Here is a 27,736-nt window from a genome sequence, read left to right on the forward strand (position 1 = left end):
AACAAAATGCCGAACGAGTTTTCGAAACTTCGGCAACAATCTTCGCTATTTATTGTGGTCATTAAACGCTGGCGAGTTCATTTTTAGAACTCGAAGGGCTTCAGTGCACAGAACAATTTTGATTTATGAATTTTTGAGAAACTTCTGCAATGCTGCAATGCCGGGAAGTGTTGCGGCCCCGTTTCATTTAGCACAGCATAATTGCGGGTGCGTATCGGCCTAAGCTTGGGCGAATAAGTCGAAAGCCGAGAAAGGCGGCCGAGCGCGTCCTGTGAAAGTCACACGGCCGTCCCATAAGCCGACTTGGATCCGGCGGGAATTAATCCCCCGGTTAGTATGCGGCCGGTGAACCGGCTGTTACAACATCGCCGGCAATAACCCGCGAAATATTGTGTAAAGACTCGTATACCTTCAGCAGCGCGGCCGCTATCGCCGCACCTAGCAGACGTGTATTCGTTGTTGAACTTCCACGCACCTATCTTGCCGCCGCAAACACGCCGTCCTTCCGTCCCCGCAGCTTTAATCTGCAGATCTTAGATAGAGACGGAACCGGCCGTGGATTTTCCGCGGCGACACTTATCTCGATTCGACGGGGAAACTCCACGGAATCCGTTTCGTTTCGATGGATCTGCACGAAACACGCTCTACTCCCAACTCTGCAACTTGCTTTCCCTTCTATCGCTTTTACCCGTTTGATTTGCTGCTCGTCCATTGGTTTATGATTTTAACCCTCAACAACCGAGAAGTGACTCAGAGTCACCACTAAATTTAACCCTCATCCGTTCCTCGTGTCAATTCGACACAGTTTTCCCGAAATAAGCAATACTGTTCTGTTATTTATTGGTAAAGTCTGAAACTTCGTGAGATTTATTTATTTAATGCGAAGCACATAACCGAAAAACCTAAGATGTAAATGTTAACTCGTCAATTGACATTACAAATCATCGAAAAGTAACAAATAATAAAGAAAATTCTATAGAATGGAATTATTCTGGATCGGAAGAAATGTTTAATCTTCAAGTTAAAATAGCTCCAACTGCGAAGTGTTAATAGATGTAAAAATTACAACGAATGTAAAGATACGTACCTGTTGAAGATTCCTGTGACAATTTGGAGAGGAGCCGTTGAACAGAGAAGACAGGGGGAGGTAGATTTTCAGGGGCACTTACTTCGCCCGCGTTTTATTACATATGTCGAGTGTATCCATAAGAATTCCTCTTATTTCTCTCCTCATGTAAATAACAACATTCAACTCAACGGCGCAAAGCATAATAGTGTTTATAATAATATATCATGTAACATACAATATATATATTTATATATTTATGATATATCATTACTCAATAGTCCCTCTTAATTCGTATATTTGTATTTATATATTTATATATTTATACTCTGTGTATGTGTGTGTGTGTTTCTGTGTGTGTGTGTGTCCGTGTGTTATGTATACATATATACCTTCGCGTTTAATTCGTTTTATCCGCAAGTCTCGGCGGCATCGTTTTCCTTTTGAAACTCGACGTGGCTACGCCCGAAGCATTCAGAGCGCGGATAAGGGAAGAGGAGAAACGGTTTCGGGTGAGCGGTGGACGGGATGGCGGAAGAGGAAGGGCAAGGGGGGGGGCTGGTGGTTTTGTCAGTTGGATAACATTAAATTCTAGTCCTGTCGCGGCGGGGATTCATTTTGAGCAGCTGTTTACATACATCGACGTCCTAAATATCTCCTAAAATAATTCACGCTTTCTAACATTGTCTCTCTTTCGCCTACCAAAACGGAAATAGTACAAAATATCAAAATTTATCTCTCACTTTGTATACAGCCTCTACAGTCAATGGATGATTACTTTCGTTCGGTGGATAGTGTTGGAGGAGGACGTGCAAACCATCGAGCAGGGGGACTTTCTCCATTTCGCTGTTCGTCTCTCTCTCTCTCTTTTTCTATCGTTTAACGTCACATTCGCGTCGGCGCCAATTCGTGCACAATATTCGTCGACGGCAATATTAAATATCGATACACGCTTTAATTAGTGCACACGCTCAGTCTCAGGACTGGATTCAATCTGGCGAATTCCCGTACTCGGCATCGCTCAAGGAAAACACGGCAGAGATATCGGTGTTCCGTTTGACTTCAATTTAACTTCGGTTTGAAGCTGCCGCCCCCTGCTTCGAGCGGAAACGATGCGGCCGACCACTTAAAACCACTTAACCGCTAAGACGACCATTCGCTCACGTCGAATTAGTTACACGTTACGCTAAGGTCAAAATATCCTCCCTATCGGTATTTACTTCTCCGCCGAGACCCCGTCGCTTCTTTACAATGGCCGTAGAAAAAACCGGAAATCAACGGAACGATCACTGCCCAGCGTCGAACACCGCTCGCCCCGAGATCGATTCATTTTGCTCGTTCATTCGCTAATAACAACAATTCCTCATATCATAAATAGACTGCGGATCTTTATGCAAAATAAGAAAATGCTTGCATTGATTGCAGGTAACAGGAGCCAGATAAAAATTGTATTCTTCTTTGAATCATTTCATTCAGATGAAACTAATACCTCGATGTTCTTAAATGGCCACTGCTTTAAGTTGTACGCGCCCAGTTTTGTCATAAATGCATAAAACCCGCAGTCTGATCATAAATAACGATGCTAAAAGAACATTCTTCGCCAATGGTTCAAGTGGCCCTTGTCAATTTTTCAAAAATTACATACAATGTCTAATATACAATGCAATTATTCTAGTCGGAAGAAATGTTTAATGTTCAAGTTAAAACAGCTCCGACTGCAAAGGATCAATTATTTTAAAAAATATTTCCCGGGATAATTCAGAGTTATCATTAATCGAAAATTAAATTGGTTTCTGCTGTGAATCGATTTTACGGGACAGAGTGATTTCGCTCGCTCGAGCACAATCGGCGGCCATAACATGATACCTAACCGGACGCTTCGGTGAACTTACGCTAATTCAATGCGAAGCAGGACACAGTGTTTTCGCGACAAGTGTGTCCGGTCATCCGCATAATTTTTCGCGACGAAATTCGATCAGCGTCGCGAGAACACCCTGCCATTGACTTTGCCTTCTATGGTACTTATTTAGCCTATTTACTCGTATTTACAGGATCCGCCAGCTGACGTGTCGAACGTTATTATATTCAGGCCGATATTCGTATAATGTTAGGTGCGGCGCCATCGTTCTCTATCCGCGGGAATTTCGTTCGGAACAGTCGAACCGACACGCTTGTGCCTCTTCTTTCTCGCCTTCCGAGCGCTGAACTGTCTTAATTATGGAGGCGGCGCGGCCTCTGGAATTATACGATCCCGCCGGAAGTCGAGGAACTTTCCCCTCGGCTGATCGGTTCACGTCAAAACTGTTCGGGGAATTTTTCATAATTACAAACATTTCTACACGATTATCCGCGGAACTTCAGTTCGAATAATTCACGATGTTGCGGCGGGATTAATCCACCGGTCTAATTCGGTGTCTAATTCGTTGTCCGAAGGTGAATCTTTAACATGAAAATTCGAATGCAAATGAAAAAGACACGAGACGTTCACTGTGAAACGTCGAAGCTTTCCGGGAGCGAAGTCCAGTTGTCTTCGCGTCGATTACAAAATTAAAGATCCCAGGCGGGGTAAGTCCGCGTAATCCTCGAGGCACCCTTCTTTAATCCATCATGGGCGTTAACCCATTCGCGGCGAGTGCCGGGACCCTCGAACCTGTTGCTTTAAACAAGATGTACGCTGAATAATGGATATTCCTAAGTAGTTCGAAGCCCGCTTAAACCGGCATCCTCCAGCCGTGTTTGCGCATTCGCGGATAAATTCGAAACTCGGTTAACTAACACTACAACAAATGAATCGTGCCGCTTCGCGGATCCTTACGCCGGAGCATCGTGAGCCTCCCTCTCCGCAACAAACTGCTTTCAAATTATTTTCCCGATCAATGAGATATTCTACAGCCTCAAGTTCATTTTCCGACGACCCAAAAATCAATTATATTTCATTCTCTTCGAGCGTAAGTGTTCTCAGCGAGGAGCAAAATTGAACCTGTGAAATTACCTAATATTGGTATATTTAATATTTAAATAAACTGCTAGAAGTATTGTACCAGTTTTATATATTGATAAAATTAAGAAAATCGTATAAAATAGAAATATTTCAGGTCGGGAGAAAAGCTCGGTTTTCGAATTGGAGTAGCTCCGAGTGCAAAGGGTTAACCTTATGAGAATTTTTGAAAACATAGAGAATATTATCTTGAGAGAATCGACCCTACGAAATCGGAAATAATTAGCACGGAATTTTGAATGCACCTCGCAGCTGCATCGAACAGGACTGGTTGGACGCCCAACGCTGGACGACGGAATTCTGACCCAGGAAGTTCGAAAGTGCGCGATTAATGCGCCAGCGTGTTATTAATTTTTCAAACGCAATCTGCTCGCGAGCGCGAGGGAACAGCTTCGAAAAACTGTAGACCGTCGGGATTGACGTTCGTGATTACAAGTAATAGTCGAAGTTGGCGGGGCCGAAAATTGGCGAGTGGTATTCCGCGTCGTCGATAAACTTGCAAAATTATACGTGAAAGGGTTTCGGTGTTTTTAGGACACGATAAAAACGTTTGATTCGTTCGGGGCCGTGAGACTGATGAAACCCGGATGAGAACACGGAGAACGAAACCGCTTTGTTCCTGAACGGGGTTTCGCCGTATTTAGAAATATTTCTACAAAACCACACATTGTTGTTCTGCAGAACAATCTATCAGGATCAGAGGGAGTTCAGAAAATTTCGAACAAAATTCCTAATCGGTCCATTGTCGACGGAGGAAAGGCAGATTAGCAGCGGCTACTAAGAGATCGAACATTAACGAATTTATGTTTAGGAAACCTGTGAAAAAATTGTTCAGGAAATCTTTTCACGAGCTATTTTCAAAAGACAGTATTCGACGCGGAAGTTGAGGAAAATTGCGAGGAAAATGGCTAATCGGTGTATTGTCGTGGGAGGAAGGGCAGAGATAGCGAGAAAAAGGGCGTTCAGCAGTGGCCAGTTTGTCCGTTTAATTACCCGGCACCGTTGTTCAAGAGTGCGACTTTAATTGCTGGAGGAAATGAGGTGACAGAGCCGCGTTATATCAAAATTAATCTTTATAGAACGCCCCTATGTTTCCGGTTCTCTCGCGTGAAAGCGCCGAGAGGGTGGGCAAAGAGACAGGAGGGGCCGAATAACGCGATAAAGAGCGCAACAAAAGTGCGTGCAACACCGGAAGAGAAAAGAGAGAGCCGTATGTAGTGCCACCGCGTTGCCGCCGCTCCGGTCTAGCTTGATTTTTACACGAATATCCACCGAGAACACTCTCGAGGCGAGACAAAAGGGGAAAAAGTCGTACGCTTTTCCGCCTGTAATTGGCACTCTCGCGAAAGGTACATCCCACGTTTTCACAGGTGTCACACGTGACGCCCAGAGACTTTGTTCTCGAACGCCAACTCGGCTTTTTTCCCCGCCGACAAAGACTGATCTGCATGCGTCCAACCTACTATCTTATCGAGCGAACAGGATTTCGAAATCCCACCGCGAATTTCCCCGGGAAATTTCTGTTGCTACTTGATTACCAAATGTTGCTGAATTTGTTCCGAGAAATGTCTAGTTTTAATCTCGTTGTCGTTTAATCAAAGTGATGCAAGCTTGTATTGTTTGATTGCGATTTTGTTGAAGATAAGTAAGGGTCCGGTGATTTATTCCGGGTGATGAAAAATTTGTTTCAAGTCTGTAAAAGTAGGGGATTCGGTGGTCGGGACGTTAAAGGGGCTAGAAAAAGTGAACGGCAGGACAATTATCCGATCCGGCAGAGAATGTGTCGAGTCAGAAGGGAATGCCGATTAAGAGAAAAAGAGACGACGAGTCTCTTCGACGAGTCGGTAACGAGAAAACTCTGTTCGACGTCTCCCGGACTGGTCCGGGAGGAGGGTTCCTCGAGGACATTTGCAAATAATAATGTACCGCTCTTTAATATTCGTCGATCCTTCGGCGTCCTCGCACTTTCAACCTCAAGCCCCTGTTCCCCTTCATCTTTTCGTGGATTTCTTCATGCAAGAGCATCTTCTGTGCCGATTCTGACGCTTTAATCTCAAGTATCCAGATGGGATCCACGATTTCGTATATAAGAAAAAGAACGAGCTGGGTGGAGCCAACGAGAGAAAGATGAAGATAGAGGGAATGAGAAAGAGAGAGAGAGCGAGAGAGAAAGGGAACAGGGTGGAGAACAGAAAGGACACTTTGCAGACAGAATAAAAAGGAGAATATCGAGGGGGTGGGAGTCGTCTGAAGGGGTTGGGGAGAATCGGGGGAAAGGGCGAAATCGATGGTGGAGACAATTTGTGCTCGCATCACTGTTTTTTGTTCGTTCCACGGCCGTCCATGGGAAAAGGTTAACTTTATAACTTCGTGGAGCAGTCTGCTGCGAAGACGAATTACGCGCGGCCTGATTTGATCGCGGAAGGGAAGAACTTATGGCTGGCTCGTATGCCATGCTTGCTCTCCCGTTATTAATCCTGAAATCACAGTGAGGAACAACTAGTTTGCATTTCACGATACAATCCACAAAATCAGATTTATCTGCCACGAATCGATGAAGGAGAACGAAGTTTAAAAAGACTTTCATCAATTAGGTTGGAGGGAAAGTTCTGTCGTATCTTAAATAAGCAGGTAATTTTCGTTTGTATATAAATCAAAAACACATGTTGAAAGATGGCAACAAGTTGTTACAAATAATGGAAATTTGGAATATATTTTTATACAATTCGTTCAAATTTTTTCTTTAACATACGCGACAGAAATCTCTCTCCAACTTAAGAGCAACGAATCTAAAATTTTTCAATGATTATAGACTGTGTGGCAAATGGTGAAACCGTAGAATTTTGATTTTGCGCAGAGAAGAGAAGTCTTGTTTCGTCCGGTTTTGTTTGTTCGGACAGTACTCTTTTCGCAGCTGAAGTTCAGGGGACTTCGTTGTGCTCGAATCGAGCGTGAATGACGGATCTGTCACTCGCGGGAGAAGCGGAAAGGCGTGAAGCGTTCGCGGATTCGGCGCGGTTGGATTCGCGCTTGCTCGATTTGCGGGCAGAACTGGAGATCGTTGGCGCGGTCTCTGTGGCGACATTACGTGGCGTTATACAATATGTTACACTGAAAGCGATAGTCGTTGCACTTTGTGATTTGACCCTTCCACACGTCCTCCACGTCTCGTGCGTACTCGTTGCTCCGTAGAAATTCTCGTTTTCGTTCTCTCGCTTCGCTCGTTTCTCTATTGTGTATCTCTATCGCACGATATCGCGTAGCTCGTTTCTTCTTTTTTTCCCTTTACCTCCGTCAATCTCTCTTTGGACACTTTTGCGCTACACTGACTTGGCACGCGTAAATTATTATTTCTTATTATTTAGTTATTTCCCCGGCCCTCTCGTTCTCATGCTCTTAATACGACGCTAACTACTCAGTCGATTTTCGTCTGCTGCCTCGCGTGTGTGTCACGTCTGTGTCGGTATGTACAGTCGGTCGCGAACGTCTACGCAAACGAGCCAAAGTTCAAGTACCCGACAGCAGAGGCTCCGATGTTTCAATATAAATTGCTTTGATGTTCTCCAATCATTGGAATGAGCAAATAAATTAGCCAAGACTAATTTAATACAGAAAATTTGTTCTCGATCAACAAAACTTTGTTTATTTTAAACGCGTCCAAAGTTTATTTCACGGTCAGCAGCATCGGTGAAGCAGCATCGAAAAAATGTCTGGAACGAACGAGTGTCTCGCATTCGGGGGGAGCACTTGAAATTTGGCGCAACGCTCGTGGACTTTTCCGACCGACTATACGCGTCACTGTACAACGTGTACATTCCCATGTGTACCACATGTGTACGTGCTCCGTATCGTTTCTAACTTCATTCAGCTTCTGTTCGCTTCTAACCGAGTCTGTAATTACAGGTGCGCGAAGGCGTTCGTTTCCCGATCCGTTTATCGTATGATCCACACCGCGATTAGGGCGATCGCCAACGTCACGCCTGTCGCTGTTCTAGCTGCACTGGAGTCTGAAACAGAGAAAATCAGCAAATTAACTACCTCGAGGTATACTTTCGTTCAAACAGATTTCGTTTCGATCAGAGATTCACTTCGCGGATAGAATTTCGACGTTGCAATGCCAAAAACTCGCGGCACGTACTCGGCATAAAATCATTTCCAGAAACGACGCACCCCCAATTGAACGGTACTCGAAGCACTTCGAGGATTTTCGAGCCGGAATGCTCAAACAATTCGGTTTAAAGTACAAACGGTTTTGTTTGGAAGTTTGGACGACGTGTTCCGGCGCGAGTGTGTTAAGTGAGAGTTCGCAGCGCGAAAGTTCGTCCGGCTCGAAGTCTGCAAGTACAATTAATTCTAATGGTTCTAACAAGGAACGCCGGCGCGTCGGTCGCCGATTTTGACGGAACTTTGCTTATGCGTGGATTACCCGAACTACGGGAAACGGCTCCGCCTTTTTATCCCGTCTTGTGCGAATCACATTTTTAACGTTTAATTACTCGCATGTAGTATTTACAATCTCGGATCTTCCAAGTAGTTATTTCATTGAATTACTTGTGCTGAAGCGATGACCTCAGTTACAAGCTGATAACAGATTGACGGTACTCCGGAAATAAATAATGCGAGTATCTCGGCCGAAGAGGATTACGAATGCGGCGTTTTGTAATTTCTGCGCGACGCGGAGTGGCATTTTAAGTCGAAGTGCGTCCGGGGGCGCATTAAAACGGAGGAAAAGCCCCGGAGTAAAATTGCCGTCCGCGATCGGCTGCCGTAAAAATCGCGTCAGTAGATCCGAAAGGGTCGCGGAACCGGGAACTTGCTGCGGAAAGTCTGTCTGTTGTTCCGGCGGGGAGACAGGTTGCGCGTAGGATCCTTTCCGGCTAGACGGGAGAAGCCTGCGGAAGGATAAGCACGGCAAAGACGAGATCCGAGGAACGAAGGAACGAGCGAAGAACCGTGCTACCTCGTCGAGGGAAGCCGGAAGAGAGAATGGGAAGTCAGTTATTCTTCCGGCTGGCCTGTCCTATACTTTCAGCTATCACTCGCTCCGAAAGAGATGTATTCCGCTGGTTCCTCCTCTCTGGCCTCACTCATCTCTAATTACAAATCAGAAACAATCCGGGTGGGCCTTCACCCCAATCATCCCCCGTCCTCATTTACCGTTCGCTCGTTCCCCCAGACTACGACCACCTTTTCCGGTCCTCGCGGCCCCGACTTTTCGAACCCCTACCATTCGGGTAAACGTTCCCCCGACGGTTTTGCACCCGCGTTTCCACCGCTGCGAGCTGTTTTTCGTCGACGACGTTCCTCTTTTTTTCCCAGTCGGTTTTGCGGCTGCCGACGAGCTCGCTTTTTTACGCCGCACGATGCCGCGCCAAATTTTTTAGGGTAATTTGCGCGCGATCGACGCCCATTCGCGGCGAAAACCCGCGGATTTTTCCGTTCAAGACGTTTCCGCTCCGAGGGTGGCCTCAGAATTTAATTTTAAACTAATTTTAAAATAAAAAATAAAATTCCTCAGGTCCTCCAGCCTGAAATAATAATCCACGGTCACACGTGTTAGAAGCACGGGGGCCAGAAAGGGTGGGGAATTGAAAGACTGTGGAGGATATATTTTTTGAAGGTGAAAAATTTGCCGGGTCTGGCAGCGGGAATCCGTCGCCGGACGATTCCGGGTCGCAGATAGTTCAGCGTAGGTCCGGGATCAGGAATATCGGGGGTTCGAGGGGCGGCGCAGTTCGAAAACGAATTTACCGTCGGACAAGATGGTTCGGGAAACCGTTCGACCTTCGATACCGGGGCTCGGCTGGTTCCCGGGTTCCCGAAGAACTGGAAGAGTACTTATCAAGTTGCGGAGGGCTCGCGCGACTTTCTTTTTTCCCCGGTTTCCCGAGAGCAAAATTACCTACTTCCACGGGACTATCGGGATCGAGCCCGCGGAGAAAACGGATTTTCACACTTTGCCATTATGCAAATTTCTTTTAAAAAGAAACCATCGCGCAGACCGGGTCTCGCTCTGTATCGAGAAACGGGCGGTAGGTTGGGACTGCGGCTGTTCTGTCCGTTCTGAAAGAGAACCGGGGGGGGGGGGGTAGAGGGAGAGTACGAAACAGCGTGCGAGAGGAAGATAGAGGAGGGGAGACAGTGCGAGGTAGCTGGTAAAAGCAGGAGAGAGGGAGAAGGACAAAGACAGAGGAGGGAGGAAAGAAATATTCCGATAATGCCGGAGGCCTAGAGGAATTCTGCCCCGTGCTAAGCCTGACCCGCACCCGACGTTCGAGCCTCTGTCATTTAAATGCCATCGCACCGCCACGAAATGCCGGATAAACCGCAACTTCGCTCGAACCCCGCCAAGGTTTTGTTTCCCTCTCTGCTCATTTGCTACGGCGGCCCTATTCCAGCCAGGTTTTCAATGGCCCGTCGGAGGAACTTCGAGCCCGATGCCGGACACCGTCCACCGGCCCTCGATATCGATGCCCGGCGCTATTAATTATTCTTTTCCCAACGATTGATTAGCTGGACCCACCGCTTCATCTCTCGGGTCTCACATTCTTCGTTTCGTAATTGCTCAAACTTTAACACCTGCTAGTTTCCTTTTAATCTACGCGAGATAGACGCACGACAGGTGTGCTAGCCTCCACACTAATTTAGAACAAGACTTGTCATTCGATTAGGATGGAGGGAAAGTTGAATCGTGTGAATCAATGTTTTCTTTAACATACGACAGAACTTTTCCTCCAACCTAACACAAGTGACTGGTCACTTTCGGCGCTGGATGGGTCCAACTTTAACAGGCACTCGTCAGTCAGCGTTTTTTCACCCCTCCCCGTCCACTCGGAAAGAAACGTTGTCTACCAATGAGCCGTTTCGACAGGAATTTCGTCTGCTGGAGCCAGAAAGTTAGTCACGACGGGTCAGTCTCGTTTTGCGAGCAGGAAATTATCGACACTCTCTCTCTCTGCGTGGCCCGTAATAAGCGTGCGCGAAAAATCAGGGCACTCGGTAATTGAAACTCCGAATCATCTAGCAGTGCTTAATAATATTTCTCCGCGTAATTAATTAAAAACCGATACTACAAACGTGTAGAGAATTGGAACAGATACTGGCTGGAGGAAGAGGCAAGAGGATGCGACCTATGTGGGGACAAGTATGGAAACCTAGAGCATTTGAGAAGGGATTGCAGGATAATGGGGGAAATGATAGAAAGGTTGAAGAGTGGTTGGAGAAGTTGAGGAAAAAAAGAGAAAAGAGAGAGCATAAATAAACCAAAGAGAATAACAAACCAAAAATGCAAAAGGCAGGGAATGGGGAGGGAAGCAATAAGTAAGGAATTAAGTGGTTTGGTGATAATTAGGATACTAAAAGAGTAGGATAGGGTAGGAATGTGTGAGACATAGAAATGTGAATGAGAGAAGGTATGGACCGTGTGTGTGAAATAAGATAGTTTTCTACAGATGGGTTATTGTAAACCAAGTCACATTTCTTAGCTGTAATGCTGAAATAAAGCAAATTATTATAGTACAAATGTGTGCGTGTCAAATTGCCGCTACTTGCATAAAATCCGAAGTGATAGCTGGATGACCTCGAAGACTGAATTTCTAATCGAACGCATCGCGAAGACGGCAGACACGATGAATATTTCCGTAACGCGACGCCGATGAATATTCAATTAAATTATAATGTTACCGATACATAGTATTTAAATGTATAAATTATTCGCTAAAATTCCGAGGCAATTATTCAAGAGAATTCGCCGGGCGCGCCACGTTATCTGCATTCCCGTCACGCGCGTTCGTATTTAAACAGAAAGCAATGCGTCCGAACTGGGTCCGCTCTGCCTATCGTTTTATAAATACAAACGCGAACGGTCACAGAGGTCGATGACGTCAGGAATTACTATCGACTGCTTTTTTCGTGGGAACGATCACAAAAGAATAAGGAGCAGGGGGATGGGGAAGGATGGAGAAATGAGTTCGGAGAGGACGACGTTAGCCGTGTCTATCGGGCTGTCTCGTTTAAATTAGTCCGCAGTTACACACAGCAACAGAGCTTACCGTTGTCTGGGGGCCAATTGTAATTCCTTCCCCTATCTGGGTCGCTCGATTTTTGCTCCGACTTCCCGATTTCGTTGAGGTTCGACTCGAATTTATTACCTGCAAGTAAAACAGACGATGGTCGGAATAAGATCTGACACGCGATCAAACGCTGAAATCACAGACCCCCTCTCGGAGGTCCATGCAAATCGCAGAGTTCTTCAGATGCAGTCTCGGAACTTTTAGAACAGTTCGGAAAAACCGAGATTATCACTAATTTTGTGAAATCATAAGTCAGAACTGATCTGGCTTCATACGCACTGACAATTACACTGTCTACAGCATTCTCTTCAAGTTCTTGGGGACCACTTTTCGGAAGAAGATCCACGGTCATGTGTGCGAGGTGCAAGAACCTCGGAGTGTTCGCCGAGTAGAAAACTCTTCGCGGCCGTGGTCTAGATCCGAGGGACATCCGGGCACGAATGAATGCGCGATGAAACCAAAGAAGCACAAAGGGCGTCGAAACAATGGGGTTGGACAAGTGGGTGGGGAGTGTAGGAGGGTAGCGAACGGGTTAAAGAATGGAGGAAGTGGCCGGAGGTGGAAAGGAAACGCGGACAAAGGGAACGTACGACGAGTGGCCCCTTCACTGAAGATGTTTACGGGCCTGTTACGCGTAAAGTGAGTGGCAAACGCGGTAACTAGTATGCAAACTACGGGTAAACACAATTCTCTTATCCCGTAAACGTGTGTGCATGCGCGGGCGTGTGTGTGTGTCTGGTCCCAAGCCGCCGGATCGAATCAAGTAATGAAGCTGAGCTCGCGCTGACTCGATCCACCCGGCACGGAAAGAAGCTTTTTCGTTGGTTTAATACTACGGAGCGCACGCCGCGTGTAACCTGGGGCCGACTCGAAATTTTGTAGTTACATGCCCGGATCCATTTGCATACATCAACCCGGTCGGGGAAACCGAATTTCGCGGCAGGAAGAGTCTCGTTGACGGGGTTGCCACCGCCGGCACCGACGTCAACAGAATCCATTCACGGATCTCTGGTTTTCTCGTTAGCGGCTCGCTGTCCATACGCTCTGTCTCCACCCGCAAAAATTAGTCGAACCATCGATCAGATCGCATACCTGTCCCCCGAGTCTCTTCACGTCTCGCGACACGGCGGCACGAATTATCTTTCTCGATTTATAATAATTACAAATTAGATTGAATAGATCGAGAGACACGTTCAGCCTTCGAAATGTAACCGGTGCTACATTGTTTCATTGTTTGTAGAAAGTTAAGTCGGTACACTCTCGCGGATAATGCTAATGTTCATGAGTCGAAACTGGGGCGTATTGCTGCAGAAGCTACCCGAAATGTACAGGAAGCTTGGGACAACAGCCAGCGAACGCACAACACGTCGCCGGTCTCGGAAACTTTAGGCTCTCATTTAGGGGACGCGAGTCTCGAAGATCACGAAGATCGAGGACGCAAACCGCCGCTCCGACACTTGTTCGTTCTGGAGCTCAATTCTCGCAATGTATTGCACTTGAAGCAACAAATTATACATATATTTTATCGACGTCTACAGTTTGGAGGGAAACACAGAATTTGGTGTTACCGAAACGTTCCACGCAGCTCCGGTGAGTCTAATAGTAAAAATTAAGCGTTGCAAGAGTAAAGACAGTCGAACAGAGAAAAGAAGCGTGCGCACGCGTCGATTAGCATCCCGGGGCAGTGCCGTCGGATAATTCCGCTATCAAAAGGACCGAGGACTCGTTCCCGCGGCGTCGTTATCCCGAATTCCGTAGGACCCGGAAGAGCGGCACCCGGAAACTCTTCGGTGGAATCGTGCTCGCCGAAACAATATCGATAAACCCTGTCAGCAGTGGCAGTGGCAGTGGCGCGGAGTGTAGTCGAGGACTTAATTTCGCAGCTGGAGCCGTAGCCGGGTTGCAGAAGCTGCTCGAACACGCGGCCGCTTTGTCTTGGACGCCCTCCTGATTAGATTTTGTAAGTTCCTGGCCTGGAAGGCAGTTGGTCGTCGGTGGAAGAGCGGGAAAGGCGGATAGAGCGTGTGTCGAGGGGAACGCAGAAGACGACGACGACGCGGCGGCGGCGGCAGGGAGACGCAAGGCCAACGGGGAACACGGTCTTGGCACAATACCCTATTTCGGCAAGGTAATGGGCGATCATCCTGGTACACACGCCTGCGCCGTGAGTCACTTGTTCGGCCCTTTGTATAATAGCCGCGCCGATAGAGACCGGTGCCGACCTAACCGGCCGTATACACTGTCCATGGACAACAAGGTGAGATGCACCGGTGTACGGAGCAATGGATAGGCCGAACAGACGTATGCAAATCTCAGCCAAACATTAGTGGCGACAGTACACTCGCGCTGCATACCGTAAATGTACTGGACCCTACCCCCCGGAACTGCCTAGGCACACTTTCCGAGGGATGTACCGTCATTTCACCGGTAAATCGGGAACATGAAAATTACGCATCCGTAATTTGTACGTAAGTGGCAACCTCGAATTTCATCGCAGAAAAAATCAATACACAAGATGTTACGCATAGAAATGCATTTATATCTTTCCCAGCGGTGGACTCGTGTATGCGAAGATAGCACGGAACGTGAAATGTGAAAAATTGTAAGGGATTAGTGGAGGAAGGCTACTGCTAGTCGATTGGTACGAAATCGTGTATGATGCGCGTAGGAAGTGCACCCGAATCTCGTTGACACTGGCGACTACGCGATAGCGTTTGTTGCATTCAAGCCAATAGCGTGTAAAGGTAGACACAATGTGTAAGAGTACAGGATGTGAAACTCTAAATATTTATTGAACGAAAAGTAGCCACACAACTGAGAATTGAGAGAAACTGAGAAACTGAGTATAAATGTCGAGAGAGCGAACATTTACGCGCTGTCTGTTCGTATTCACTAAGAAATAAAGTTTTTGTTGAAACAGCTTTTTCTCGTCTTGTCTTCATTGAGAATATTCATGTATGTAGACGGGTGACTAATATAGTTTGTGTCGAAACACAAGAGAAGTTCTTCTGAAAAGATTTCTCCGGCGTCTCTCGCAATGAATTACTTGCTGAAACTGCGATTAAGTGTTTTCCGTCCGACACCGAAGTCTCCGAAGAATTCTGGATCCGCAGATTGAATCATAGTATTGCGACGAAATGTTTGGTTCTTCTTCAAGAATCACTTCTGGCGAAGTTTCTTCTTCCCGGGGAAGAAGACGTCCACTGATTTGACGCGGTAAGCTTCGGAACAAGATTACTTTGGTTCAAGGCCGCCTGGAACACGGAATGGAACAGGATGAAACGGAACGGAATGGAACGGGGCAGGCGGACCAGTCGGGGGAATTTCATCTCTGGAAATTATTCAGCCCGGCCCCGAAAAATGTGACGAGCGTTGCCGATGCGCGCACGGGCCGCTGTACATTTTCCGGGATCATTAGCGGGAAGCTTTACACTTTCATTTCCATTTATTCTGCCTTGCAAAACAGCCTGCTCGTCAGTGGTGTGCGTCAAATTTGAAATGCAACGAATTTCCAAGATTGCAAATTAGAACGGCCTAGCCCCGTGCCGCAGTGATAATGTACCGGGTGTTCCGACCGGCAAAATTTCGCCCCTTTCTAATCACATTAGAAACATTTGCGGACAATCCGAACGCTTTTCACCGTTTTACTTTTCTGTTCACTCTTCCGCGGGATAGCATAGGCTTCGATTCGTGCTGAGATTGTGCGTACTGTAAATTAAAGTTGATGGGAAGATAGTAGCAGGAGATTAGAAGATGAGAACAGTTACATTATCGTTGTTAAAATATTTGTGGAAGCTTTTTTGGAGGTGAAGATGCTGGAGATAATTAGCTGTTTTCGTGGAGGAACACCCTGTACGTGGGAAGCGTTCGCATGCGTCGTCGCCGTGGAACGTATGTTAAGTGCGGCATAAACATATCATTTAGGGTTGGGGGAAGGACCGTCCCCGCGTTCTCCGGAGTATTAAGCCGCCTCCGATACATGTGTGCCGGTGATAGCATACAAGGCATATTGAGCGATTGTAGCCAGGTGACTAAGTCGACGTCTAATACCCTATAATCGTCAAATAGAGTCCCGTGGGCACAAAGCTCTGTTTCTTTGACAGAGATCAAATTACGGATCAAATTGGATCGCTCTATCAAAAAGATAAAATCTATAGAGCACAGAGTTCCTCGGACAATCGGCGCGGTATGTCTGACCATTGCCAACTCCTTCTACTCGGAATTACAGGAACGCTCGAGGACTGCAGACTGATTCCTCCAGCGTAGAAATAAATGAATTATATAATTAGAAGAAATTTCTCTCAGTCTGGTTGAAATACTAAATAAAAGAGTGCGGCGGAATTTTCTTCGTAGGCCGGCACAATTTCCGCGGCCATAATCAAGAAGCCTGTAATGGCGGCGGACGTAAAATTAGCCGGGAACATTTCAGGGAAAATGATTTTCCAATGTCCGCGGTGATCGACTTTGTGGCAGATCTGACCTAGTTCAATCTGTCCTTTCAACCCCATTTGGCGAATATTAAGCCAGCCTACACGCATACACGCCGGCAAGATACTATATAGAACATGTTGACATTGCGTACACGCGCGGTTAAGTCAATCCAGATATCTACCATTCTCGAAATCCGGACAATCGATGGTAACACGGAGAACCGATAGAATTAGGTTGTCAATTGGACGTCGAGGTTCTGGACCGAAATTTCATGGTTTTAATCGCCGCGGATCATTAATGGACTGGATTCGCGGCAGTCCGACGATACATAATCTACGTCTAAAAATTGATCTTTATCACAAACTCGGCTGTTCTCGAACCATTTGCATGTTTAAACAGCTATCTGTCATTTGGGTAATTCGCTCTCGCCGGCTGTGTCCCATCAATTACCCGAATGCTCGATCCAATGAAATATAAACAAAATCGAGGAAGTATGTATGATTTTGCCCGACAGCGAATTACTATAGCTAGACAACTAAATACCCGACGATAATCTAAACACGTAGGCTGATTCAACAAGTGGCCACACATTAACACAATCCAACGATGCGCATTTCAATTAACCGTTTTAATTTCTATCCTCCCGATCCAATGCGCAAGAGATAAACAGCTACTTTTACGACAAAGTTGTTCACAGGAAAAATGACGGGAAAGCGGTAGGATCTTCGGTACGATTTTGAATCGAACAATCAGAAATATTTCGACCGAGTCTCATTTTTATTGGAATCGATAGAAGATGACCATGATTCGGTTTCAGTGGTCCACAGGATTAATCGCTCGTAGTCGGAGGATTATTATTTACTCGACGTGAACATGTCGAAACTGCGTCGCGCAACGATCATTTGCGATCGGAGATTTAATCAGTCCTGGTGTTGATTTCGCTGATGCATTCGAGGCATTTCGCCCACGTTTCCTCACGGTTCACCGACAACCGCTCCCGCGTATGTGTGGGGTTACGATAGGATGGTAGTCGCTTTATCTATATGCAAGCATGCGACTAAGCCAATCTCTGTACGTTCTCTCGGAGAATTACAGGCGAACAACGGTTCCCGGGGGAATTAAGGGACACCTAAGGGTGTGTGTGGTCTGGAAGATGTCGCGATACTGCGGCCATAGCCGGCTACGTCTGCCATTGGAACTTTGGGCTGACGCATTACCGCCCGATACACCGTCCAACTACGGCAATAATCCACCGAAAAAATGAAAAACGACGCTCGATAGTTGTTTCAATGACGACAAAAATGTTTCAACGTTTTTACAGGCGTTTGTAACATTTTGGACGAAAAAAGCGCCTCCGCTTTTCTAGTCGCTGCGACATTAACAAATTTTCTAGACAAAAATGAACGAAGTCTTGTGACAGTAGATGCTTCCAGCTTTAAATTAATTGTATCAAAAAGTTGCAGATTATAGCGAATGAATAATTGATATATATATTAAAGGAGAAATTCGCGTGTGCGGAGGAAACATTTTGGACAAAGAAGGATCGTTCCAGCATCAAGGTGGATTTATTAGGGAGAAAGGGTTGGTCGTAAGCCGAAGGCCTAAATCAACAGTCTCTATTGAAGTTACCACTCGTCCGTAATTAACATAATATTATTCTTGTCGCTATTATTCCGCTCGGAGCAATTAGAATATAAACGAAAATTATATACATAAATTTGCATGATTAAAACGGGAACGGTATATCGCCGTGGAATCGATCGTCGGATATATCTCATTAACAGTCGAAAGCTGTGAAAGTTGAGCGCGCTCGATCGCGCGGACCGTGCGCGCGCGAGAACGAGGGGGAAAATCGATGGAAAATATTGAAAAATACATGGAAGGAACTAATTCGGCCGACAGTGGAAAATGGTATACGCGCGCGGAGACACACGCTCGGCGAGTACTAAATTATAAACGGAACAATGGATCGGCCGGATATTTTCGCGTTATTTTCAAGCAACGGTTAAGCGAACAGCGGGAGCCCATAGCTAATTAAGTTTTCATTTGCCGAATTATTCGATCAAACAATTATCGTGTCGGTAAACGGTTATTGCGGTAGGAGCGAGAGGGTAATTAATGCGCCGGTGTATAATTTCGTTGTTATCCAACGATCTGTTGGTTAATACGCGTCGAACGCAATAGATGTAACGTACGACCAATCGGTTTCGCGTTTCCCGCGGAAACAATTGCTAATTGTTCCCTTATTCTACGCGCCGCCACGCTGCAGTATTTGGCTGCGAAAATATCAAATTTCGCTTTCTGAGATAGTTGAATATACAGGGTGTCTCAGTCAAAGCAGGCCACCTAAATATCTCCTTCATTTTTAATGACACGAAAAATATATATGGCATAATTTAAATGGTATCGTAGGAGGAATATCATAGAAGAACAATTTTTTTATCCGGTTATTTTTTCATAGTTTTTTTCAAGGTCATCGTTATTTTTTTACCGGGAAATTTTTTTCTTTTTTATTCCATCTTGTTAATGGACTTGAGCATATTCAAATGTATTTTTTCAGTCGCCATAAGACGGAATAAAAACAAATAAGTTTTCCCGATAAAAAAATAACGATGACCTTGAAAAAAACTATGAAAAAACAACCGGACAAAAAAATTGTTCTTCCCTGATATTCCTCCTTCGATACCATTTAAATTAAGCCAAAAATATTATTTTTGTGCCATTAAAAATACAGGAAATACTCGTTAATGTATTTTCTACGTCGCCAAGAACTGATGCGAAATTTTTCCTTCACAGAACTATAAGTACATTACAATTAATGTCCGAGCTCGACAATTTGAAGTGTCTGTTTGAAAGCGGAGAAATCTCGAGCTATGAATTATAGATTTCGAAAAGTTGCGGAATCGCCGAGGCTGGAGAGTGTTCATTTCTAGCTTTCGTTCTACGGGGCGTGTGACTGGAATCTTTGTCGGAATCGGATAATCGAGTTCCCGTTTGAGAAGCACGTGTTAAAAGCGAGATGTTTGGATGTTTCGACTTACTTCGGTGGAGAGCAGAAGAAAATTACATGAGCGCGCGCGCTCGCGGAAAGTAACCCAAAGAAATACGTCACGTTTTCTAAAGCAATACCGGGATCCAGAACACCATAATACCGTGGGCAAAGAAAACAAACGAAATAGAACAGAGGTAGCCGTGAGGTGTGTATATGTGTGGGAATGTATACATATATATGTACATGTATATATATATAGATATAGATATATACGAACGTATGTAGGGAGGAATCAAAAGGAGAGAGTCGTACAAATACGCAGAACACGGTGAGCAAAATAAATGTCGGCTGTGTGGGAGCGAAGTTAAAACCTCGAATGAAATGAAAAACTTCGAAAAAGAGAAATTAGCAGCCGACAAAAAGCAAACGGAATAACGAGCACCGGTAACGCGGAAATCTTTAAAAACGAACACGAATTGTGGAAATTAAACGAACAAATCGCGTGAAAATCGTTTCCTACGATTTCACTGTTGGGCTGAATGAAATTGAAACAAAACGAGCGCGACACGGCTCGCGGTTACAGAAATTACTTGAACGGATCAAATACGAGGAGAATATAGACATTTTTATCGTGCCACGGATCCGATATTCCTTTCGGATTTTCGACGGACAGCAAATAATTCTTTCGCCGTAATCGAATGTCGATTCCGAGCAATTTATTCGACGAGACGTCCACGCGACAATTGATGCTGTTAACCCTTCCAGAATCACGCGCAGATGGAACAATATTTTTAATGCTATGTTATCGTTTTTCTGTCAATCACACTATCTGAAGAACTTCTCTCAAAGACAGATCACACGTATTCCATCGAAAGTTTCAATCTCGAAATATTGCTCTGTGGTGATTAACATTAATCAGGCAATTTTTTAAAATATCACCGATGGCAGTGAGCTATTGAAAAAATTCTTACACGTTACCGCCAGAAATGAAGAGTACGAGGGCCGAAAAAAAATAATCAGAGGAACAGAAGGTAAAAGTAAAATTGCACCAGGACGCAGATCGATCTACAAGGTATCAATGCAAGGATTGCCGGACGGCTGGGGGTATTAATCGCGACAAGCATCCGAAAAAATTGCTCAGGGCTGAAGAGAGAGAGGAACGTAGCAGGAGAAAGGAAAACAGAGGAAGAAGCTGGAAGAGGGAAGAGGAGAACGAAGTCGGGGAGTCGAAACAAAGAGCGTAACGGGGGGGGGAGGGCTCTAAGGGATGGCTGGGGGGTGCGTCGAGGGGAGCAAACATTAATGCCACCCCGCAGACCGCAGATGTTGCGCCAATTACAAACCTCACCCCTTCCTCCTGTCCGAGAGAGCGTCTCGCTTTCTCTTTCCACACAGTCGACCCCTGCCATAGACCCTCCACTCGAAAGAGAAAGAGAGAGAGAGAGAGAGAGAGAGAGGGAGAGGAGAGGAGAGAAACGCCGCAGGAATACGGTGTGTTCCGACTTACGAGCCCGATGTCGCATACCTTCCTGCCCGGAGCTCTTTGTCTTTCCTTCCACCCCATCTTCCTTCGTTGACGACGCTGTGTGCAGCTTAGATGCAGCCCGGAGGCAGTCTAGAAAGCGGCTGTGTGGGGGTAGCACGGAGGTGGAAAGGGGGTTGCGAGGGGTGGCGCGACGCGGCCCAACGAGACACGAATTTTCGAAAAGGTTCTCGCACTTTGTTAGATTAAATTTAGCACAAGGCGCAAAAGGACGAGACCCTACCATCCCCTCTCTCTCTCTCTCTCTCCCTCTTACTCTCTCCCTGGGTGCCACAGGACGAAAGGAGAAAGGCTTAACGGTTCGTAGGACTTCGAAGGAGCCGAAGGGAGAGAAAGCGTCGCGGGGGAAAATTGGGATGAAGAGGGAGAACAGGGAGTACGCCGGTGGCTGATATTATTCTTGGGTCTTCCTAGCTGGTGCATTATTAGTTCTGGCGTGTTAGCATACATGAAATATTGATGTTACAGGGGCCTCGCCAGCCCTCAATCCCACCCCCGACGACCTCCGCCTCCGACGATCCCTCTATAGTTCTTCAGATTTTACACGTACATAAACATCTACTTCTATTTTCACGAGTTTTTCACTTGTTGTTCTCCACCCCAGTCGATGGTCCTTCTTCGTGGTTCTGGACCGCGTAGATCCTCGATTCTTACAGGTCCCTTGTTTGCCTCTCGTAATCCGCTTCCCGATCATCTTCTGAAGGGGATTCCGGTCGACCAGGCTCGATCGCCTCTTAACACAGACGGGTTAACCTCGACTTGCTTTTATAAACTATGCTGTTGTACGATACCGAAGCCGGTTAACATTTCACTGAGCCTCGTATTTCATAAAGTATTCCAGGCAAGCCTAAACTGTCACTGCATCAGCAGACTCCACACTCCACACAGAGGTGTCAGCAGCTATGTAACTGCGCTCGATATTTAGTAGATCGTCGATCGGATTCGATCGGCTCCGGTGCTCGGGCGGTTTGCTCGCGTTAATTGAGTTGCAAATGTGCCCGTGTAATTAATTACTCGTCGGCGCGGCGGGAGGAGGCCGCGCGTCGCTAGATGGAACTATGCGCTCTTCAAATATTGCCAATAAATTGACGGTAAGTGTTGTTGAATGAATCCTAGCAGACCGATGAAACCTGAGTCCGAAAATTTCAATGTAATTGCATCGATCGCAGCCGGGGTTAATTAACTCCTCGAGGCTCAATAAAGAAGTTAATTATCGCGAACGGGTAGCTTGTCCCGCACGATTACGCCATTTCGATTTTGTTTATTCGGGTCTCGGCCGCTACGATATTTCAATATTTCCCCGATCGAAAGCGCAAGGGAAAGTGTGTAATCGTACACGGACACGATCGATTCGATTGAAAATCGCGATTCGATTCCCGGGATTCGGGAGAGAGATTTTTCTTTATTTGACTGCGAGACTTTATTCGCATTATTACATTTTTGTTGCGTTTCCGCCTCGCTAACCCCTTCCCTCTTTCCACGAGTTTCCCGCGAGAGTCGGGGCACCGGTGATCGATGCGTTCTTCGAAAAAAGATCAAGATTGAAGAGAATGCGTTTCGCCGGTATACTAGAACCGGAAGAACTTTTTGCCATTTACATTCGCCTCCGTCGTGGGTGTGAACTTTCAACCTGAATGCTGTTTCTTTCGAACCGTATGTACACGTTTACAGATAACTGAATAATGCATTAAATTCATATTTATTTATTTCCTTTCAAAGATATATCTGTATGTGGTTGTAGAAAAATTGGCTAAATATTAAAGCTATTTGCAAAGTCGATCAACTCACCGCTTTTCGTGCCTTTTTCATTGTGGATCGTCAGAGAGCTCGGATTCCCATAGACCGAATTATTTATTTCAGCCGTGTGCTCCCAATCTGCGCAGAAAACATCAACTCACGTTAGCCATTCACGTCAATAAAACACTATCAATAAATACACAGTGGTCCGAACAACAACATAATCTTTGCAACGAGTTCAATCAGTACACAGACACATTATCGTGGACGACTTCGAGTCAAATGTGCCAGATTATCTGCACTAGTCTCGCTGCACAGAGTATGGTTCTCTCTAAGCGAATCGATTGATCCTCCGCGAAAAGCGAAGCTGTTCATAGGGCTTCAACCGTTCGCAAAATGCATTAAAAATTCCGAGCACACTTTATAACATATTTATCAACGCAAAACGGTCTTTAGCGACTTCATTTTGCCTTCGTCTAGCAGTTCTTTGACGGCGTTACGCTCGTTAATTAAAACTTCGACCAACGTCCACAGAATTCTCACGACGCGTTTTACTTTCCACCGGGAGACATTCAATATGAAAGTGTGCCGCGATACAAGTTACGAAAACGAAATAAACCGGGCAACAAATTAGGCAAACGATTCAACGATTATCGAGTGTACTATTTTTTTCGCAGCAGCGGTTGGGTCTGAAAGATTGGAGGAAACGCCGAAATCGATTGGAAAATTACTGAAACAAGCACTGAAAATGGAAAACATTCGATAACCCGTAATTCCATAAGCATCTGAAACGTGGAAATAATATTTCGCACGATTTCATCGTACGCGCGCGCTTGACCCCGTCGCAAATTAGTGAAATCAAACAAACAAACAGAATTGTAAACAATAATTCCATGGAAATTCCAGCTGCATCATTTCGAAGCCGTGCGGCCGGGCTAAAAATTAACAAACGCTAAAGAAATCATACCAGCCGGTGTGGCGATTGTTCCATTGACAACCACCGCGTTCGTTGAAAATCGATAGCGACGTTGATCGAACGGGAATTTCGGTTGAAAAATAAACAGCTAGAAAATGTTCACTCAGAGTAGTTCTCGAGTAAATCAAGGGATAGGGAAAGAAAAAGGTAAACGCGTCCAGAATTCAGTGCGGGTGCGGATAAGAAAGAGGCGACGCGGTGGAAAGCGGCTCTTGAAGCGGTATCGAAAAAAATAGGATAGCGAGCACCGGGATGTCGGCGCATCCGCGGGATAAAATATTATTTTCCCCGCGATTAAGGGAGGTTTACGAGCTCACCTTTCTTCGGCAACTCCGTGGTGGACGGACTGGGGCTGGTGCTCGGCGGCGGGGACTCTGCAACGAAAGAAACAAGTTTTTATTTTTAATTAAAGTTTCTTCCCCGCCCGGTGTAGGCGCGTGTGCCGTTAGAACCAACACCGGGGGCTAGTTTCGCCGAGGGGAGAGACAGGGGCAGAGCGAGCGAGAGAAAGAGAGAGAGAGAGAGGGAAAGAGGATGCGCCAGGGACCGTTATGGATCGCGCCACCTGTTACTAACTTCGCCCTCAAACGTATTAGCCACCGTGGCGTCGGCCAGGCCAGCCAAACTCCAGATCATATTTTACGGGCTACCTGCCCTCTCCATCCCTTCTACATCCCCCAAACCACCCCCGTACACCTTGTCGGCCCGGTGAGTACAGTAGAATAATTATTCCTAATATCGTCATTCGTCCTACGTACTCGTCCTCGTCCTCCCACCTGAAGTCACGCGGATTTAGTGGCGGCTGCAGCTGGCTGCAGATTAAGCTAATTGCGAGCTCCGTACGTGTGCAGCCGCCGCCGCACCTCGCCGGGGCTATCGAGTGCATTGTGTTTCGCTGCGAAAAAAGCTCCGCGACAGTCACCCATCAGGATTTATTGTCTAGCGAGCCTTCTTATTGATATATGACGTCATTTATCTGTTCCTAAAACTATTGTATACATATACATTCGAGGAACCATATCTTCGGGTGTCGATATATGACGTCATGATACAGAAATGAATACTGTTCCGAGAACTATTGTTCTAAACATTCCAGGGACCATCTCTGCCGGTCCTGTTACATTAATCTCTGCGATATCTTAGGTTTGTAAACAAAGATAGAGCGGCGGCCCTTTCAGTCCGCATGCCGACATGACTCACGTTTTTGGTATAAAATGTACCGGCGAGCTCCGGACCATCATCAGTCTAAACCTAACTTCTGAAGAGAGAGCATCTACATAAATATCGTTTAAAAGATATCTGCCTGTTTTCTTTATTACAAAATTACCTTGCTTCCCAAAAACCAACACTTCTTTATTCACAAAGCCGTCCCGAACCATCTTCTTATATCGAAAGGAAGCTGTATTTATAATCGATTCCCCAGAGAGAATCGCACGTATATTTATTCACATTTTATCGTTACTGTGTTTACTGGTCTGAATGCCATAAATCGTATCTATCGAGCAGGCCAATTGTCATATTGACGAACCGATAGGAATTCGGTGAGTTTTTGTAACATAGCATAGTAAATTCACCGAAATGTACAAAATGAACATACAAAATTGTTGTTATCGCAGTGAAATGGAATTGTACGTCTACAAAGGTGAATAGCGTATTGGTTCGATTTTTTTATTGTTTGCGTCCAGCGTTCCTCGCGAATCGGGGATCATTTGAAAATTGTCGTTCGCCTTCCAACGTTAATTTTTTTGTTATTCGGCGGACAGTATAAATGACTCGGGTGAAATTCCGCGGCGAACACGAAGAAACTAACTGGCGTCAGGCCGTGACGCGTTCATCGTGAAAAAGTCATCGTTATTTGTCACGGGCCGCTAAGCGATTGCTCGTATGTGGAAAGTGCACACCGCATTCCGCGAGTTGCTCTTTCTCCCGCCGCCGCCACCGCCACCGCCACCCGAACGCAAATAGGATGGGATGACAAAGTGCACTTTTTCGTGGACGTGTTTACGCGCCCGGACATGATGCAAATATGTGGCCGCCGACTTTATCCCGCGATAAGGCTCAAATTGCTCTCATCGCTTCCGTAAGATTCTCGTCAAAATTTCCGCTCTCGCGTTTCCCCGTTGCCTTCGCTCTTCCCGTTTCGCGGCAGTTACGTGTCTGCGAATGTTTTCGCGAGCCATTGTCTTCATTCTTCTTACTCTCTTGAAATTTACGCACGTTTTCCGATTTATATGAAAATATAACAGCTTCACGTACAATGCAGTTCAAATAAAAAATGAAACAACACAATTTTATTAAAAATCGGAGTCGATACACGGTCGGTTATTAATCTGGCAGTATTTACATATCGTAAAATTTGATACAATAAAGTAATCGGGCTTTGCAAACCTGAAACGCAGCCCCTGATGATTAAATTATTGTGTAAATAAAGCCTGTGTTTGAATAATCGATTCATACATTTGACAAATCTGTACACCAGCGACCATTCAGAAATCGTTTCCTGCAATTTGTCGCACAAAGACGTAGACATTGAGCTAAATTTTTCTCTGATACATTTTTACACGCTGTAAATGCATAAATAATTCATAAGTAGAACAGCCGTAGATCGAGGCGACGTCTACATTTTTTCGCGGCCGGTTCAATCAATCATTTTTCCAAGCGCGCGTAGTTCTCCGTGATTAATTGATTCGATCAAACGGCGAACATTAATAGTAAATAAACTCTAGAACGAAAGCACTTTCGCGAACATGTGCTCGCACGTTCCCCGGTCTCGTTACTGGCGCTTTGTAGTTACAGTTTTTAATCACTCGCTTAAGCGACAGGTACGCGCGAGAATCGGCGTACCGGATAATCATCGATCGCGAGGAACAGGAACGCGGACGTTGAAAGAGCAACAGAAACAAGGGCAGATTGCGATCGGTAAGAGAAATTATTTAAATCCAGGCTTCAATTAATTTTCATGGTAAGCCGCGGTGATTATCGATCCCACTCGGGGGGCGTCCTTTTTATTATTCATACGGCGTGTTTCGCGGGCAAATGAACGAGTTCGAGTGGCCGGAAGAGTACTTTTCGTCCGACACGTTCGCCGACACTGCTACACCAATATTCCCACATCTACTATCTATTTTGCAACACTGTCCAGACTGTAGACACATTTCTCCTTCGGTGGTAGACGCTCCAATTTATCCAACGGAACCGTTTCGGTTGCAGTTCAAGTTGTAAAATATGATTCTCGTTAGAAATACAGGGCAATTCCTGTTTGATTGTACAAACGAAAATTTTTTACGCAATTATAATCGCTAGGAAAATATTCCGAAAAGAACCATCCTAATACAGGGTGACAAGAAATAAAGGGTGGCCACTTCGAAACTTCTTAAATGTATGAATACTAAAGGTCTATGTTATGGTTGTTATCATTTGGTTTTTCAAAATTCGTCGATTTGACAGAATTGTAATAAGAAATGTTTAACTCCGTTATTTCTTGTCACCCTGTAATTGCATTAGATTAATTTCCTGCTTCCCGTAGACCCTTTTTCCAGCCGAACAGATCGGAAACATCCTGCACACGGTGTACTGTCACGTTAGGCGTTTCTCAAGGCCGATATCATCTTAGTGCGGATTACAGTGTCTTTCAAGAGCGTTGATGTCGCCACGAGTCGCATTATCGCGTCTAAATCAATTGTTACGGGCTCGTAGTTCGGGCCGAACGCGACCCAGTTCGTGGCCAACAGCGAAAACTGCGGCAACGAAACGAGAACTCACTTGCCGGCAATTTTCCTGACAAGTTATAATCTTTCTGGACGCGTGCGGCCCCGCGATAAGCCTAACCGACGACACGGGGAAGCGAATTTTATGATACCACCACACCCTTAGAGCCGCTCTTTAACCATAAAATATGTCGACCGCAAATTGCAAGCGCGA

At 45.7% G+C, this 27,736-nt stretch overlaps 1 protein-coding gene across 1 annotated transcript in view; it reads right to left on the reverse strand.

The window, feature by feature from the left end:
- Positions 1-3,108: 3,108 nt before the first annotated feature.
- LOC143213742 (lachesin) overlaps positions 3,109-27,736 on the reverse strand; it is a 246,351-nt gene continuing 221,723 nt past the window's right edge. The window contains exons 8-11 of the mRNA XM_076433871.1: positions 24,133-24,189; positions 22,891-22,977; positions 12,116-12,214; positions 3,109-8,071 (exon numbers count right to left, since the gene is read on the reverse strand). Coding sequence (XP_076289986.1) covers positions 7,998-8,071; positions 12,116-12,214; positions 22,891-22,977; positions 24,133-24,189 — 317 coding nt within the window. The 3' untranslated portion in view covers positions 3,109-7,997. The remainder of the gene's footprint in view (positions 8,072-12,115; positions 12,215-22,890; positions 22,978-24,132; positions 24,190-27,736) is intronic.

This window comes from Lasioglossum baleicum, chromosome 11 (assembly GCF_051020765.1).
Source record: "Lasioglossum baleicum chromosome 11, iyLasBale1, whole genome shotgun sequence".
NCBI classification, from domain to species: domain Eukaryota; kingdom Metazoa; phylum Arthropoda; class Insecta; order Hymenoptera; family Halictidae; genus Lasioglossum; species Lasioglossum baleicum.